General features: G+C 57.9%; 5 protein-coding genes across 5 annotated transcripts; 4 read left to right on the forward strand and 1 right to left on the reverse strand.

The window, feature by feature from the left end:
- Window positions 1-3,045: 3,045 nt before the first annotated feature.
- On the forward strand, window positions 3,046-5,061 carry CH63R_03805 (CAC1 protein; the record flags this gene model as incomplete). Its single annotated transcript, XM_018298780.1, has 2 exons — window positions 3,046-3,217; window positions 3,362-5,061. 2 exons carry the CDS (start codon window positions 3,046-3,048, stop codon window positions 5,059-5,061), a joined length of 1,872 nt encoding a protein of 623 aa, XP_018160026.1.
- Window positions 5,062-8,551: 3,490 nt separating this feature from the next.
- Window positions 8,552-10,358, forward strand: CH63R_03806 (Platelet-activating factor acetylhydrolase; the record flags this gene model as incomplete). Its single annotated transcript, XM_018298781.1, has 2 exons — window positions 8,552-8,883; window positions 8,954-10,358. The coding sequence occupies 2 exons, from the start codon at window positions 8,552-8,554 to the stop codon at window positions 10,356-10,358; spliced, it is 1,737 nt and encodes a 578-aa protein (XP_018160027.1).
- Window positions 10,359-10,968: 610 nt separating this feature from the next.
- On the forward strand, window positions 10,969-11,441 carry CH63R_03807 (uncharacterized protein; the record flags this gene model as incomplete). The annotated part of the gene is made up of 2 exons (XM_018298782.1): window positions 10,969-10,977; window positions 11,052-11,441. 2 exons carry the CDS (start codon window positions 10,969-10,971, stop codon window positions 11,439-11,441), a joined length of 399 nt encoding a protein of 132 aa, XP_018160028.1.
- Window positions 11,442-12,538: 1,097 nt separating this feature from the next.
- Window positions 12,539-13,632, forward strand: CH63R_03808 (Metalloprotease MEP1; the record flags this gene model as incomplete). The annotated part of the gene is made up of 3 exons (XM_018298783.1): window positions 12,539-12,763; window positions 12,810-13,435; window positions 13,557-13,632. The coding sequence occupies 3 exons, from the start codon at window positions 12,539-12,541 to the stop codon at window positions 13,630-13,632; spliced, it is 927 nt and encodes a 308-aa protein (XP_018160029.1).
- Window positions 13,633-13,769: 137 nt separating this feature from the next.
- Window positions 13,770-17,081, reverse strand: CH63R_03809 (Nitrate reductase; the record flags this gene model as incomplete). Its single annotated transcript, XM_018298784.1, has 3 exons — window positions 13,770-13,810; window positions 13,864-14,796; window positions 14,906-17,081. The coding sequence occupies 3 exons, from the start codon at window positions 17,079-17,081 to the stop codon at window positions 13,770-13,772; spliced, it is 3,150 nt and encodes a 1,049-aa protein (XP_018160030.1).
- Window positions 17,082-18,004: the final 923 nt, after the last annotated feature.

The raw sequence follows: 18,004 nt of genomic DNA on the forward strand, positions 1-18,004 counted from the left end.
CTCTTGCATCAATCCGGCGTTTATTATCTTGGTTTGTTTGTTTTATTGGGTGGGACGATACCATACAGGAGGCCATCCCGAAGATTACATCACACACACACACACACACACTCGACGGGGCTTCCGAGAGGTGCTCCCTGGACTACCCATATGTCGCAGAGACATACACAACGGTTCGCTCTACGATCGCCATACCTACGGGTTCTGTTTTCCCCATTTCGTTTCCTTGCGTATCTTTGCGAGTTCCGATACTCCACATGAATGGGCCATTACCAGTCCGTTTCTTAATTTGCGGGCAAGACAAAAGAATGAGGAGGCGGCGCGACGCGAGACCGAAGACTGCGTCCGGCGGGAGGAAGAAGAAGGATTAGGACAGAAAAACCATCAATCAGCTAGTCAGGGAAGCGGAGGATGATACCACGTTGGAGAAAGCGACCTTTCGTGCCCGGGCGCGGAGAGGAAGTGAGACATGGAGGGAGGAGCTTGAAATGCTCGAATATGAAAGGCCATTCCTAGGCATTGCGGTTCCTACACACTCTTCTTGGCCCCCCCCCTGCTCGCGGAGAACGTGAAGTGTCAATGAAGACTTGAGATGTGCGTTTTTGTTGACTTGAATGTTCAGTCAAGGACCCCCCCCCCCCCCCCCCCCCCCCATTTCGACAGATGGTATGTTAATTTGTCTCAGTCTGACCTCAGGTGAGATTAACCTTGATACATTTTCTCCATCAGCCGCACACCGTTTTCGACGGTCTCTAGTGCTGTGTCTCTTCTATCTCTTTCTGGATGGGGGGGAAGCAAACGCCTTGGAGACAACCCCCATTCGCGCACATGTCTCGCATGTCTCGCATGCTCCCCTCCATGGGAAAGTTGGGAAGCCCTTCACTCGGGCAGAGTCGATCCCCGATTTTTCACGACCCGGAGGAGGGGGGGTCGGATGGTGACGGGCTTGGCCCCCGAGGCATGTTGTGAGCCGCTTGCGGCGTTTCTCCTATGGCGCGAACCTACTTGCAAGTGCCAAGTAGGTGTGTCTGGTGTACTGCTTGGCACATGACGAGCCGAGAGGGTCACAATTTCCCCGGACTTCTTTATTGAGGATTGTCTGAACCCTCGTGGTATTTTGGGTCATTTCAACGCCTGCCGGGTGGCTGTCGTTGACACATGTCACTCTTCGAGTCTCCGGGGTGGATATGTCCCAGCGGTCTTTGCCCGTGTTGTGTGCGTGTGTATCGTCCACGTTCCTCGGGCTGGGCTTGGGATGCCATTCCCCTCCGTCTCTCTGTCTGTCTAGCAGGATACGAGCTGAACGGGCTGGAGTGGGAACCGAAGACGGCGCCATCACGTCTCCCACAGCGCCCCAGATCGTCGTTGGTCGACCATGCAACCGTCAGTTCACCCGAAAACACCCAACAAGGCGCGTGAATGGACGTCCAGTTCAAAGGAAACCGCGAAGCGGCTCTGCAACCCCCCCTCGTCCGTTCGTGGGTTCGATGAACATACCCCGTCGCTTCTTTGCACCGTCCCGGTCTTCCCTTTGCCGTGCCAACTGCTGCACGTCGTCGCGGCTATCACTGCCCGAAACGAGAAACCTGGACCGCCGCCTGCCGAGTGCAGGGATGCCCGTCATTGTTGCTTTTTCGCTGCCTTTTGGCCGATACCTGCACTTCAACGCGGACATGTAGGTAATCTCAAGGGGGAGGGGGTCGACTTTGACTGATTGGTTCTCTGCCGGCGGCGTCGATCACTTCGTGTTCCCGCATTAAAAATAAAAAAAAGGGACCCGATCCCCCGTAAGACCCCTAGTTTCCCCCCCCCTCTCTCCCCTTGTTGATGTTCTCTCGTTCGCCCCGAAAAGAGGTCATCGGCGGGTGCAGGGTTTTGGGATCTTTTTTAGGGTGACCAGGTCGGGCGGGAGGGCGTGGGAGGAGAGAAAGAAATGGCATCATGATGCAACGTTCTGACTTGGGCCAAGACCCCGATTGAGCCGAGCGACCCATCGGCGGTCGTGGTGTCTCCAGAGATTGTTTGCATGGAAGGGCTGTTCTCCAAAGGGCTGTTCTCCAGTTGTTCGGTGGATGAGGTGGGTGAGCCAGTGAAGCAATGAAGCCGTAAGGTGAGGCAGCCGGTATCTGCTGCAGAAGAGCAGACCCCACAACCCCCCACTGCTCAGCCACTTGAGAAAATTAGCACAGCCACAGATAAAAACGGATATTACCTAATCAGTCGCAATTACTCCAAGCCTTATCTTATCTCAACCACCAACGCGTCCGAGTACAAGGGGTCGCGTCGGGATAAAGAGGCTTGATGGGACTGTTAGTGCACAACTCATTGAGATGCTGGAACAGGGCAGAATGGCCTTACCACTTGTCGACATGTTGACTCTGAAAGGGCTCTCTCTATGCACTTGACACCGAGAGAATCAATTGGATGTGTTTGTTCTTTCTTTTAAAGGATTCAAACACAATGTACCGAGTACACAGGTCTTGAGACACTCCTATAGCACTACCAGTCATAACGGCTCATCATCCAGCCAATCTGATTGACAGTGAACAATGCTGGCGCCCCAGTTTTACAAGTCCCCCTTTAACACCACCAACAGCACCCCAATCTCGCACTCTCCTGCCTAATCTCCACCCTTTCCCCCCTCGTGCGGTCCCCCCAAGAAACACGACCCCGGCCTCTCTAACGCCAAATTTACGCGTCAGTCGCGTCTTTCCGGGATCGCTCCAACCTTCCAATCTCGACTTTCCACTTTACCTAACCACACCCACCAATTCACCTCCATTGAGCCCGAACGGCCTGCAGCAATTGATCCCACGAAGAGGGCCCCTTGCCTTGAGGTCGACAGACTCGCCTCTATCGTTTTTTCAATATAATCGACCATCGCTCATTTCACTTTCTATTTGTTCTTCCGTTGAGAACGGCCCAATACTCGACTGTCCATCCTTTCCGCCCTCCTTGCCGAATCGAACGTCAACCTTAGATCTCGACCAACACCACGGTCACCTCCGAGTACCGTCGCGACGACTGCGACCATCCCGGCGTCCGATGCCTCTGTTCGAGATGTCGACAAACGTCCAGCGAGAGTCGGACATGGGGGCCAACGTTCTGAAGAGAAGCCATGAAGAGTTCTCGGGCGACGAGCTCACGATCGACGAACGCGGTCTCGCCGTTGGCGTCAAACAGCAGGCTACCGAAGCTGCCGTCCAGCCCGTCAAAGGTGCGGCCTGCTCAACTCACACAGCCTGCCCGTCGTGCGGCTACCCTTTTCTGGTCACCACATCACTAACAGCAGCCTTTCCAGCCGCCCCCCATTCTCCTCAGATGCTTGACCGCGACTCACCGCCACCCCAGAGCAGCCCAGGTTCCCTAACTGACGCCGCCACCAACACCCCCCCTCGCGGCTCGCCATCCCCCAATCTTACTCCCACCAAGACCCCATCCTCCCCGAAGTTGACCACCGACGCCGGCTCTTCATCAAACCCTCCTGCCCCAAATCCCACGCCTTCCGCAAATCAGTCGGCTAAACGAAAGCGCCGGACCGCTGCCGAAAAAGATGCCGAGGAAAAAGAAAAGGCCCAGAAGAAGAAGGAGCGCGAAGAGAAGAAGGAGGCCAAGCAGGCCGAAAAGGCCAAGGCCGATGCAGAGAAGCAGGCTAGGCTGGACGAGAAGCGTCGCAAGAAGGAGGAAGAAGAGCGAAAGGTCCAAGAGGAGAAGGAGAAGAAGGAGCGTGCTCAACCGAAGCTCATGTCCTTCTTCAAGGCACCTTCTACTACGCCCAAAAAGGATGCAGCAGCCACCCCCAATATCAAGACGGAGAGCCCGGCCAAACCGGCCGCCACATCTACTAGTTCGGCAGCACCCACGGTCAAGAAGGAGGGAAAATCTGAGTACGAGAAGCGGTTCAAACCGTTTTACATCCACAGCACCGTCCGCTTGGCCAAGAACCCCTTCGAGATGGACCAAGAGACGCACGATGCCAAGACCAAAATCTTGAGAGAGTACTTTGACGGCAAGCGTGTGCTGGCCTCAGTGGGCAAGTTCGATCCCGTCGAGGTCTTCCAGTTCCCCAGCCGTCCAGCCTCACGAGGAAGAATCCACCCGCCCGTTCGGTACACCATAGAAAAGATGCACAAACTCAAGCAAAAGATCGAAGACTCGAGTGAGGAGGATAAGAAGGCAATCATGAAGGAGGTCACTGACGCACTGAGACAAGTCCCCATCAAGACCCTTCGCTTCTACCAGGACGTGCGTCCTCCTTACAGAGGCACCGTTACCCTTAAACCCTACCAAGCAGGCAAGACCAGCATGCGACGACTCGCACGGAACCCGACACTACGCGACCAACTCCCCCTCAACTACGAACACGACTCAGAAGCCGAATGGGAAAGTGAAGGCGAAGACGTTGACATTGAAGACGACGAAGACGACGACCTCGACGACGGCGACGGCGACATGGACGAATTCCTCGATGATTCGGAAGACCACGGCCCCGCCCGGTTTGTCAGCGCCAACGGCCTCGAACCCGAGAGTACAGGACTCTGCTGGGAGGATCAGAAACGCGCCGGTCCCAACCGCACCTTGTACGAACACAGGATGGAGTTCATTCTGGGTAAGCCCTATCCCATTTCTCGCTCTTACAGCCGCGTTAACACGTGCTTCAAAGAATCCCTTGATCATCGGTCTGGAATCGACCCGTTCTCCACCAAGTACTGGGAGCCCGAGTCGAAGCCGAAGTCTGTTGGCCGTCCTACCAAGGACAAGGCTGCCGCCGAGTCGTCGACGCCGTCTAATGCCTTCAAGGCCATCAGCGGTACCAAGGCTGGTGTACAGTCACTGCCGAAGAAGATTATGGAGAACAACAACCTCCAGGAGCTCAAGGATGTCATCAGGGCGAATCCAAAGATCGCCAAGGGTGGCCTGATCGACCTCTCTTATGTCGCGCTCGCCCATGCCAAGATCTCCCGTAATGACATCAAAGAGGCCATTGCAGCTGTGGCTGAAAAGGTGGGAGGCAAGGGACATTCTGCCTCTTGGACGATCAAGCCAGGCTTCGATGTTTGAGATGTTGTGCATGCACCATGCGGGTGGTCTGGCGTATGGGTGGCGTACAGTTCTGACTTTGACAAGGATACCTCGGCGGGCATGGTTTCACCCACTGATTCATTGTTTGCCTTTGTTGAAGTTCTTTGGGAGTGCATGGGTTGCATGTTTGGAACTCGGGTGTTCCCTAGGGGGGAAACGAATATAGACAAATGGCCAAGGACTGGGGGAACGGTGTCTTTTGGTGTCCTGGCACCTTTTACAAGCTGCCCAGGACTGCGATGGGAGAGCTTGTTATGCTGCAAGCTTCCTGTGCACCTGGCAGCCATGACATGACGGCACAAGGGCGGCGTATGATGGACTCTACATTTCATTTCTTACTTGACACATTGCAAGAACGCATAGTTGCTCTCTGGCCCAGGTGTGGCGGCGGAGTTGACAGGCATAGTAGATATACAAAGATTCTCAGTGATCTTTGGTGGTTCTGGCGGTGATATAGTTGATCTTATGGCTGGGAGGGCAGATGGGACCCTCCCTCCCCACGAATTCAGGGATGGTTACATATGATTGATGAGGTCCTGGGTACTCCAGATATGGCGTGACCCAATTACACGTTTGTCGAGTGAACAATCGATCCTACGAATGTGTCTAGTCGGTTGGCCTGGCTTGCTCATGTACCGACCCATCCGATTCGAACCTTTTATTCTCATGCAGGATCATCTTTGACTAGTATATAGATGCTAGTTTTATTTTAGGTGGAAAGACGCTTTCACGGGCGGGAAGCAGGTGGAGGACTGCTCAGGCATCAAGTGGGAGCTGATCGCGAATAGTAGCGGGCCTTGAGGATGGGTAACGAGGTCCTGGTGTTCACGGAAATGGCGAACCCACCGGCGGAATTGGGGTCTCGGTTCACGATGAGTGGGGGAAGGTCTACGGCCTCGCAGACATCTGCCGTGTCTGGTATCACTGAGCGGACCCCTCGAGTGCCCCCAGGCGGAAGCAAGTAAGATGTCCGGACGATGGCGATGGCCCGGCAGGAGAAGGACGGGGTGGGGGTCTAGGAGGCGCCTGGCTGGGTGTTCGGGTGTTGGGGGAGAGCACCGGCGAGCACGACGACGACAGCCAGGCTCATCGAGGATGAGATGCGGGTTGAAGCTGAAGTTGAGGCAGAGGATGGCAGCGGCCAGCCAGTGTTAGTGGGGGGAATGTAGGTAAGTATAGTCGACATCTTCGTATGTATCTATGCCCTCCATTAATCACAAATTTACTCGGGCAAAATGAAGATAAAGAAACAAACAACTAGCAGGTAGACAGCAGCCATCAATACGTGACTGACTAAGAACGGAGAAATACATAAATAGACACATCGAGGAGAGAGCCTGAAGATCAAGACAATAAAAATCTAAAAATGAAAGGGACGAGACTCGAACTCGCGCGGGTTGCCCCACCAGGAAACAGATGTTAAGCTGACCTTAACCTGGCGCCATAACCAACTCGGCCACCCTTCCGTGTGATGATTGGAAAATCTTGTGTGCCAGTTGTCGACGGTCCACAGCCTAAGAGCCGAAGCATAATGGGCCTGGGTGGAAGCAGGTGAAGGTTGAATGAGGGGCAAATGCGCATGAAGCAGAAAAGAAGAAAAAAAGTCTGCCCGAGGTGGAGTGGGTCACGGGCAGTGAAAAAGGTCCAATCAGAAGACCATTTTCTAGCTTGATTAAAGCTACTATGCTATGTAAGCGAGGGGATGTCGGAGGCACGGGGCGTGAAGTGCCCGACAATGACGCAATACCGACACAATCGTAGCTCCGTCTCTTCTTTTTTTTTTTTTTTTCTCTATGCCCTTTTCATTTTCAGCCATGCAGAATTAACCGACATAGGTCGGCGGCCAGGACATGCCTCGGCCCTCGACCACTGACCACTGCACCTCGGCTGCCAGGACGGCCCTTGTCTTTCGTCATCGTAGCCAATTCCCCGTGGCCTCTGTGGATCCAAACCTGAGCCGATCGGGATGGAGATAACGATATGACATTGGCGTCGAGCCCAGCAGCGAAGTCTATGCGCGCGCAAGAGGAGCGTCGTGTTCAAGTAATAAACACCGAATTCATGCAACAGATGGCGCAGAGGCCATCGCAAATGAAGTCGCAATCAAACGTGTCCCTCTCTCTCTCTCTCACACAGTATCGCAGTCTCGCAGTCTCGCAGTCTCGCAGTCTCTGTCTCTCAGGTTCTCGGTGGTCTTCCTGCAGGAACAAACGCAGCCTTGGCGACGGCAAATGTCGTTCGTTCGGAGCCGCCGCGCGCTCACGTCCCACTGGTTCCTCCAACGTCTCGGGCTGTCCGCAAGGGGGAAGAAGCTTGAGGCGCAGAGTCCACAGCGCACACTGTCGTTCGTCGTACCGCCCCGGCGGGTGCTAGAGCTCCACGGCACCGGTTTAGCCCTGTTTGTTCTTTCTCCCTCTCGAATCCGGCCTAGATCGTTCTGGTTGACCGAGGCAGACGCACTTGGACGGACACTCAGAGATTGATTATACGCGTAGATGACGTTTTCCATCTCAGGCAAATGGCCACAAGACCATCTCACTCCGGCATCTTGATTGGCCCTTGACGGTTCAAAGCAACTTTTTTATGGTGCCTTTTTTTCTGCCTTTCTCCCTTCCCCTGCTCTCTCTCTTTTGAAGAAAAGGTGAGAAGGAGGTGTTCATGCCGTCTTTTGCTATGAAAAGAGGTCTGTCCGCTGCCTGATTTCTTAGCTGACTTTGGAGTGAGGCTGTCAGCAGGGAAACTCTGGCGCCGATTTGATTGTCATCGAGTTTCGAAATCCCACCTGAACACTGCGCTTCTGTCGAATAATTCGCCTTGCTCTCACAGTCAGCCTTGGCTAATTTTACATTTATACATACGCACAGATCGACGGATACACCTTCTCGTCTACAGGTACCTTCTGGCGGCTCTTGATTGCATCACTTAGTGCACAATACGATTCGACATTCGGAGTCATCGGGATACCCCGGACAACGTCTCGTACCACGGCTACATTTCAATATAGTCGCCTCGTCGCTCCATTTAACATCAATTAATTACCCTGGCTTGGTTGAGTGGCCCAATAGCTGACGACTTCGGCTGCATTGATCTTGCATGAAAAGACGGGACCAACCTGCATCAACGGAAACATTGGCCCAAAACACCATCGCGACACACGCACATCCGACCGCAAGAAAAGGTTACTGGGTAGAATTCCAGAGCAGACAACGGATCGAGACTCTTTACGCCCCTCCGACCTGCACCCTTGAGCGAGCGACAGGAATTTGATCCCTTCTTTTCTCACCCCTTCTTCGCGTCCCAACGTCGGCCTGCGCTTCGATTTCTTCTTCCTTGCATCACCCGCCCGCAGCTGCAACCTACGACGACGACGGCAAACTGCCATAGCACACGTAGTGTAGAATAGCCCAACGCACACATCGTCTTGCAGGCATTTCGAACCACAGCAAACCGACTGCAAATCTCGCCAGACATGTCGCCTGCCGCGCAAGCGCCCCCGACGGCCGCCGAAAAACTGGCGTCCTTCTTCTCTCGTCTGAGCCCTGTGCCGTCCCTCCCCGACTACACCGGCCCCTACCAGGTCGGCACCGTTGACATCGAGGTGCCCGTTTCCGAGCTTGAGTCGCCGAGCCCGACCCCTTACAGCGCCTCCGACATCCACACTGTTCAGTGCCGCATCTTCTACCCTGCGACCCCCGAGTCCAACGGCAAGAGGATCAATTGGCTGCCTTCGCCGCAGAGACAGCATGTCTCGGCCTACACCCAGTTCATTGGCATCCGCCCGGTGCTCGCAGACATCATGTCGTATGTGGATCCCCTTCACATGCGATATCTAGCCATTGTGTCCCTACCGTACTAACTACAGACCCCCCAGATTCCTCCCGCGACACTTGCACTACGCGACGATTCCCGTCCACAAGAACGCCGAGATCCTCGAACCCGATACCCCGAACCGACGATGGCCGACCATGATCTTCTCCCACGGTCTCGGCGGCAACCGGAACACGTACTCCCACCTGGCCGGCTCGCTGGCCTCCCACGGCATCGTCGTCATCTGCCCTGAGCATCGCGACGGCAGCGCCGTGGCCTCCTTCGTGCGCATCCCCGGCAAGCAGGATCAGTACTTCATGCGCGACACCCGCCGCGTCGTCCCTTATGTCCGTCTCGATCACGACGCGCGCCCCGAGATCTACGAAGCGCGCGAGGACCAGCTGCGCATCCGCCTGTGGGAGCTGGGCCTGATCCACGTGGTGGCCATGAACATGGATCTCGGCCTGGCCATGTCAAACCTGAACAAGTCGACACCCAGCCTGACCCAGTTCAAGAACAAGCTTCACGTCCACGAGCCTGGGTGCATCATTTTCGGCGGCCACAGTTTTGGCGCCGCCTCCGTCGTGCAGTTCCTCAAGACCACGTACTATTCTGAGTCCTCGGCCCTCGCCCATGTCGCCAAGCCCCTCTTCACCCCGCGCAAGGACTCGGCGCTGTGCCGGCAGATCACGGAAAAGAACGTCACTATGCTTCTCGACATGTGGTGCTTCCCGCTGCTCGCCCCAGGCTCCTCGGAGCTCTTCCAACTGCCCCTGCCGGCGTACGCGAACAAGCCCACGGCCCCTGGCGGCAGCGCCATCCTCGCCGTCGAGTCGGACGCCTTCTTCAAGTGGAACGACCACCTCCACGTCACCGCCCGCGTGCTGTCGCCGCAGCCCTCGGTCAACGTCATCACGTCGCAGCTCTTCAGCCGCAGCGGCGTCCGCCTCGCCGAGCCAAACTTCTTCTACGTCCAGAACTCGGCGCACTTGAGCCAGTCGGACTTTGGCGTCCTGTTCCCCTGGCTGACCAAGAAGATCTTCAAGTCGGAGGAGCCGGAGCGCGCGTTGCGGCTGAACCTGAGGGCGCAGCTGCAGCTTCTGCGGTCCAACGGTGTGCCGGTGGCGAGGACGTGGATCGGCGACCTGGTTGACGGCACGGGGTCCGGCAAGATGGGCATCTCGGGCGACGAGGACGGCGACAACGGGCCGCACGACGGGCTGATGGACGACAAGACCATCTTCGACCGCTCCGAGGGCAAGGTGCAGTACTGGAAGTGGATCGACGTCATCGGCATGGGCGAGGCCAAGGAGGTGTCCAGTGCCGAGACGACGACCAACGGCGCCGGCGGTTCGGGCGTCAACGCGCAGGTTGCCGGCGTCGAGCGGACGGACCAGAACATGGAGGACGAACTGGAGCCTCTGCAAGCGGTTGCAAGCGCCGCGCAGGCCGGAGCCGTGCGGTCATGACGTTTGTGACGGGCGGCAAGGATGAGGAGGCGAGGGAGCACGTGTATGATTGGCCAGCTCACCGCGTTGGCCGGCGCGTCATGATCCAGGCCGGAGTTTTGTAGAAGAAGCGTTAGCAGCATTGCGTGTCTTTGTAGATACCTCAGTCGATATTGTATATGAGCCACTTACACATGATAAAGAGTTTCTGTGAGTGGATGCACGTGTAAGTGAGACTTGGAGGAGCTTGAACGGACCAGACAGAGGTAACTATCAGCCCTTGGCCAGGACTAGCTTGGATTTCACCTGTCTCGTCCCTAGATTGATCCATTTCTCCGCATTGGAGGGGGGAGGATGGATCTGGTCTATGACGGGGCCGTCCGAGTTGGTGGTTCGCGCTGTGGCCCTCGGCATGCAAAGTCATGCACGTCATCAAGACGCGAAGGCGTCAAAGAGAAAAACAACCACGCGCCATGAGATCACCGACTTGACGGGGTCAGCCGCCCGTGGCCATGGATGTTTCTGGGGGGACATTGGGGAGTTATAAGGCAGCTTTACGCCTCCTTGTCAAAACCCTGGGTACGAAATCCATCCTTACCGACAGATAAGAAACGAACGATACGAATTCGCAATGGCTCCGGTACGTTTTCTCCAGCGTTGGAGAAACCCCCTTCCCGCCGGTGAGATGTCGACTAACAAAGCACACCCCGCAAGCAAAAACAGCCCGAACGCCTCAAGCACGTCGCCGAGAAGGCGACGTCCAACAACCCCTCGCAGCTCGGCGACCCCGTCTCCCTCAAGGCCGAGGTCTCGCCCCTGTCGCCGACGGAAGACGACCTCGGCGCCGCCTCCTCCCCCTCCCCCAAGAAGTCGTCGTCGTCGTCGTCGAAGCAGGGTGCGGGCGGCGCCGCGGGGGCCAGAAACTCGGACGGCTCGCCCGTGGCGGGGCCCGAGAAGAAGCGGCTGAAGCAGGTCGCCGAGGAGAACATGGAAGCCGGGAACCCGACGCAGCTTGGGGACCCGGTGAGCCTCAAGGCGGAGACGAGCGAGACGGAGCCCGGGGGCAGGGCGGACGGGCAGAGGAGGGAGAAGTCGAAGCTCTGAGCGGGGTGTGTGTGTGGTTTTGGGTGCATCTGCTGGTCGTTTACTCCTCTGCTGGCGCGAAGGGTATGATTGTTTTTTCTCGCTCTTTCGTTTCGACGCTTAATACTATTGTTTTCCCATCCTTCAATCGAGAAGAACGTATCTTTCGCCCCCCGGGTCCGGTTCCGGAGACATGGCTACCGGCCCCGGATCTCAGCCCGGCCCCGAATCAGGGTCGGCACCACCTTCTTGACTCTCTCTCTCTCGATACCTCTCGCAGCTTCATCTCTCTCGGCGATAGCTTCTATACATGGTTCCTACCCCCGGGACATGTTTGACCGACCGGTGGGACCTGGTGGCCTTGGCGACCGGGATGTGTCATGCGAGGTCGGCAGTGTGACTGGCAATGTGCGGCATAGAAAAGGGAAGCTCGAATGGCGTTTTCATGGAGTTTTCAACATACTATACGGCAAGATCAAGGTTGGTTTGAGTTTCTGTCCAGTGGTCAGGCCAGCCGTGCTTTGTGCGAACTTCTCTTGGAATAATAACAGCATCTCTATACCAACATGGAACCCGGCTTAACTATAGACTTAAATATCCGATCTATCTCGCGTGTTGTTCCATTCCACTTCGACTTCCAGTGCACCATCTCGACGTTTGCTGTTAGCGAACAGCGACTACCCGGTTCCTACGACCACAATCATCAATACGAGCAGAAGCCTCCCGCATGCACGTCGACTCGGGAACGTTGCTCGTTCCGGCAGCTCCCTAGAGATCCTTGCCCCTCAGCGTCGCCATGGCGGTGGGGTCTACTTGCGATCTAAGCAGTCCGCCAAGCTTCCAAGGCCTCGTGTTCACGATGGGATGGGCACTATTGAGGCCACTCCATTGTGCGGTCAACAGCACATTCGGGCTTCGAGTGCCGTCATTGTATGGTTCTGTGTGGGGTGGGAGGGAGAAGAGGACTTAAATATCCTCGGGCCGGACAAAGTAGTTCCACGGCACATCCGTTTCGACAGCAGCGCTTCTCACTTACACTTGTCCGTCGAGACTCGAGAGCCAGGGCCTTGATCGATATTTGGAGATCCGGTAGATAACTCGGACGATCCCGGACAACCATGCTCTCTCGCGCCGCCGCAGCGCTGCTGCTTTCCCTCGGGGCCTCGTCGGCGCTGGCGAAGCTCCAGTGCATCAACGACGACCTCGTCGCGGTCGAGGCGCCCGCCTCTGCCCTCCCCGTGTACGTCAAACGCCAGGAGACCAAGCCGGTCGACGTCTACTTCCACGTCACCAGCTCCGTGGCCAACAGGGAGCGCATCACCGACGCCATCGTCGACGCCCAGGTAAACCCACCCTTACCCCCCTACCTTGGCCAACTCGCCCGGCCAGACAGGAAGGAGGAGGATAGAGACTAACACGGCGGCCCCGCCCCAGTTCGAGGTGCTTCACTCGACCTACCTCCGCCACGGCTTCGAGCTCTCCCTAGTCAACGTCTCGCGCGTCGTCGACGACGTGCTCGCCAAGGGGTTCTACGAGGACTCGGGCATCGGCATCCCCGACTTCGACGGCTACCTCGCCTGGCGCGCCGCCACGCGCCGCGGCGGCTACGACGCGCTCAACGTATACTTCTTCACGGACCTGGCCGAGAGCATCGGCGGGCACTGCAACCTCGCGGGCGTCGTCGAGGACGGCAGCCAGCAGTTCTGGCAGGACGGGTGCTGGGTCAACGGCGACACGATGCCGGGCATCCCGCCCCGGAGCGGCGGTGGCGGTGGCGGTAACGGGACCGAGACGGTGCCGAGAAAGGGGCACGTCGCGGTGCACGAGGTCGGCCACTGGTTCGGGCTGCTGCATACCTTCCACGGGCGGTTGTGCGAGGCCATCAATGACCAGGTCGCCGACACGCCGGCGCAGGCTGGGGGCAGCACGGGGTGTCCCGTCGGACGCGACTCGTGCCCCGGCGCGCCTGGGTTGGACCCCATTCACAACTTTATGGACTACTCGGACGATTCCTGGTGAGTTTTGTCTTTCCTTTTTCTTGCCTTTTGCCCCTTTTGGGGACGAAGGTGGGATGTATAACCTCTTAATCTGTGTAAGTGAGTTAAGACTCTCTGGATGACTGACGGACGGACGCAGCACGACCGAGTTCACGCCGGGACAGGAGGAGCGCATGCATCAGATGTTTGATGTCTACAGGAGATGGCAGGGCTAGACTTGAGGAAAGAGAAGGAATCATCCCTTCTAGGATCATATCATTACTTGAGACTAAGTCATAAATTGTAGCTTGAATTTCTGATACATACCAAAACGCCAACGCCAAACAATTTCCGTATGATTTCGTTGCAACACTTAGAACCCAAACACGTTCTTGTCCTCTTCATAACCCCAGTCTGCAAACATGTTAGTATATCACAATAGTCGTTTGAGAGGGGAGACTTCGTACCTTTTAACGCCGGCAGCACGGCCTTCTGAATCATCGTCGGCGGCCCGCAGAGGAAGACGGCGCTGTCGCCCGACGGCGGGAACAGGCTCTCCTTCAACACCTTCTCGTCGACGTGCCCCTTCAGGCCCTTCCACTCGTCGCTCGGGTGGCTCAGCACGTGCGTGATCCCCAGCCGCCCGCCGCTCTCCCGCGCGAACCCGTCGAGCTCGTCCCGGAGCAGGATGTCCCTCTCGGCCTTGTTGGCGTCCACGACGCGCACCTCCGTCTCGTCGCCGCCGGCCGCCACGATCCGCGCGATGAACGAGTACCCCGGCGTCACGCCCGAGCCGCCGAGGACGAGCGAGACGCGCCTGAAGACGCGCTCCTCGCCGTCGATGACGAACCGCCCGTTACCCTCGTACGTGATCTCGCCCGTCGGCCCGCGGATCTCGACCTCGCCGCCGATGGGCAGGTTGTGCAGGATGTTGGATATGGCGCCGCCGGGCTGCCTGGCGTCGGGGAAGTACGTCTTGACGACGAGCTCAAAAGTGCCGTCGCCGTCCGCGGGGCCGTGTTTCCGGTTTCCCTCGTCCCCGTCGCCGTCGCCGTCCCGCGGCTCCGGGATCTCGCTCGGCGCGTCTTGCGGGGCCGGCAGGATGGGCCGCGTCGGCGTGTAGGACCGCACGAGCATCTTGTCGTGTAAGTGGAAGCCGATGAAGACGTGCTGGCATGTGCCGAGGCCGAGGACGGCCTGGCGGTCCGGCAGCCGGAAGGTGTACGAGAACGTGTCGTCCGAGAGGGTCTTTCTGTCGACGAGCTTCGTGGGGATCCATCTGTGCTTCTTCAACGCGCGTTTCTCGTCGACGTCGCCCTTGGCCTTCTCGGCGGCCTCCTTCTCGGCATTCTTCTTGATAAAGTTTCGGGCCTTATCGGTGACGACCCCGAGGAGGCATTCTGTGTGAGAGAGGAACGTCAGCATCTTTGCGATATATCATCATCGCACGAACACACGCACACACACACACACACACACACACACACTCCAGCTTCCGTAACGGCTTACCTTGCAGCTTCTCGTACGCAAGCCCATCATGGATGCTGTCAAACTCCTCCGTCGTCTCCTGATGCAGCCGGCCGGCGTGGGCCATGATGGGCGCCTTTCCGCCTGGGTGCCACGCCATGACCGACGTGGCGTCGTACACCTTGCCGTCCACGACGATCCAGCAGTCGTCCTCCTTATCGTGCTTCTCGACCTCCTCCCTCGTGAACTGCTTCTGCGGCGTGCCGGCGTCCCGCTTCGCCGCCTCGATCTGGTTCACGACGCTCTCCTTCATCCACCCGCCGTCCCCCGTCCCCGGCTCCGTCGGGTGCCGGAAGAGCACGTGCGTGTCGCCGCCTCCGCCGTTGGCGTCGTCGACGATCTCAGACCGGACCGTGTACCAGCAGTTGTTCATCATGCCCATCAGGTTCCACGCCGGCCGCTCGGGCTGCGTGTTCTTGAACACGTTGAAGCACCGCACCTTGACCTCCCGCGCCTGGATCAGGTGCGAGAGCGGCACGTCGACGTGCCAGTGCAGCCAGGTCCAGAACTTGTTCCCGTGCCGCACGGGGGCGTCCGGGAACGTCCGGACGCAGTAGAGCCAGCTCTCGCCGCCGTCGAGCGACACCTCGACGCGCTGCACCTCGTGCCCGCCGCCGTCGTACGCGTAGCCCCGGATGCGGTACGTCTTGTGCCCCCCGCCGCCGCCGCCGCCGCCGCCGCCGGCATCCACGAGGCTGATCCGCTCGCCCTGCTCCGGGCGCACGATGACCGAGTTGAGGTTCTGCTCGTTGCACGCCGTGCTCGGGTGCCGGAACATGGCCTCGGCGAAGGCGCTGTCCATGTCGGTGATGAAGGACGGCAGCACGCGGTTGTCCCAGACGTGGTAGTGCGAGTCGTTCTCCTGCTCGCTGATCCAGACGCGCTTCAGCCACTTGACGTTGCGCCCGCCGACGTAGCCCGGGATGATGACGCGCACGGGGTAGCCGTGGTCCGGGGGCAAGGGCACGTCGTTCATCTCGTAGGCGAGGATCACGTCGTTCATGGGGTCCATGGCGTACTCGAACGGGATGCTGGTCGCGTACTTCCCCTCGCTCAGCTCGTCGGCGCCTTCGAAGTTGACCCAGTAGCGCTGGTCTGCCCTCAGCCGCCGCCCGGGGATGCCGGCCTCGAGGAGGATGTCCCGGAGGAGGGGGCCCTTCCAGTACGCGCAGCTCCCGGCCCCGGGGCCCCAGTTGAAGCCCTTGGACTTGCGGATGAGGTTGAGCTCCTTGCGCCGCATGCCGTCGCAGGCCAGGAACACGGGGATGTTGATGGCCTCGAAGTCGTTCTTGAGCCGGTCCATCGAGAGCACCAGCGCGCCGTGCTCGACGTCGATCTCGTGGAACTCCCACAGCAGCCGGGGGACGGGGCCGTGGTTCCGGACGTAGTGCAGCTCGTTGGGCGTCACCAGCCCGGCGTCGAAGAGCTTCGTCAGGCGCGGCTCGGCGTTCAGCGGGTGTTTGCCGGTGAGGCGGATGAGGTCCTGGCTGCGCGGGAGCCAGTTGTCCGGCGTGAACTGGTCGGCTTCGTCGATGGACACTTGCTGGCGGTGGCTCTTCTGGGGAGACACCCGCTTCCCGTCGTTGATCTCCAGGTTTCTGATGTACTCGCTCTCGTTCTCGAGGGCACGTAGCAGTGCCAGCTCCTGAGGCGAGTATTTGTCTTCGGGCTTCTCCTTGTCACCATCGCCCTTGGGTTGGCTATCCTCGACTGGCGTATCTGGCGGCGTAGAAGGGTGATCGTTCCGTTTTCCCTTGTCTGCTTCCACCTTCTTCTTCTCGACGTCCTCCGCCTCCTTCTTCTTCTTCTCTGCTTCCAGGTTGGCAGGCCATCTCTGGCCATACTTGACCCAGTCCTCCGTCACATCGAGCACGTAACGCCAACCGACGGATCTGTTTTCCGGGTGCCGCAGGCTGAGGTCCTCCTGGGCCTTGATCACGTCCTCGAAATTGACGAGGTCGCCGCCGTCCATCCGCTGGTGGAGGGCACTCAGCTTCCCCTTGGCCTCGGCGACATAACCGGGCACCCGGTTGTCGCGGTTCTTGAACCCGATACGGTGGTTGTGTCCCGATCCCCAGTTCGGTTCCTGTTCGATTTCCCGCCGGGTCGAGCCCGGGTGGTCCGTCTTCTTGACGACGAAATGGCTTGTTGCGCCCATAGCGGTCACCGGTGGATGATCGTCTGATGGCTTTGATACGAGGTTCGTCTAATGAAAACCCAACTCGACAGGTTGACGACGGGATGAAAGGCAGATGGATCTTGAATGAAAAGCAAATGAGGTCCCCAGGACCCCCGGTCTTCCACCTGCTTTTCACTGGTCACCGACCGTCCGGGTTCGATGGGGTTGTGAGTCTTGACATCTGCACGAGTGGCTTGTCCGATGACGTCGATCGGCGGTTTGTTTGCGTCCCCCCCTCCCCCTGAAAACCGAACGGTCCTCGCTGCGTGGAATGACGCCGTTGACAGTCATTCCATTTGTCATGAGGTGGGGGGACTTTGGCTGTTTGGCTGGCTTAGCGGAAACTAAAGTCAAGGTTTTCCTTTCCGGAACCGATGAGCATCTCCGCGGGACGAGACGGTTCATATGGCCGGAATGAGACTTTGCTGCAAGGGCGCCGAGTCAGCAACATGTCCGACGGCCCGCCTCCGGGGTGGGACGGCTCGGGGCCAGTGAAGGGACACAGCTCCTACCATTGGACTCAAAATGTGTGATATAAGCCATGAGTGTGAAGGCCATTGCATTGTTTACGATGGCGAATCTCAGAGTAGGCCTCTTGAGTGATTTGGGCGGACCGTCTTTCGGGTCAGGTTTGCTGGGCAATTTACCCACCAATATTTGTCACAAGCCAACGTGTGTAAGTCATTGGGCAAGCAATGCACATGTAGAAACCGCCCTGTTCTCAACTCCAAATGACTACAATGTCTACTCCACTTGGTGGAGACTGTTTCTAATCATCATTGACTTGAATACTGTCAACAGTCTTTGGCCAGCGGATCCTACAGTTCAGCTTCGGCTCAACAGCCATCTCGCTAAACGCCGCAACTCGTTCTTAGCCAGCCCAACGGGTTGCACAACAACGT

This window comes from Colletotrichum higginsianum, chromosome 3 (genome assembly GCF_001672515.1).
Source record: "Colletotrichum higginsianum IMI 349063 chromosome 3, whole genome shotgun sequence".
Taxonomy (NCBI): Eukaryota; Fungi; Ascomycota; class Sordariomycetes; order Glomerellales; family Glomerellaceae; genus Colletotrichum; species Colletotrichum higginsianum.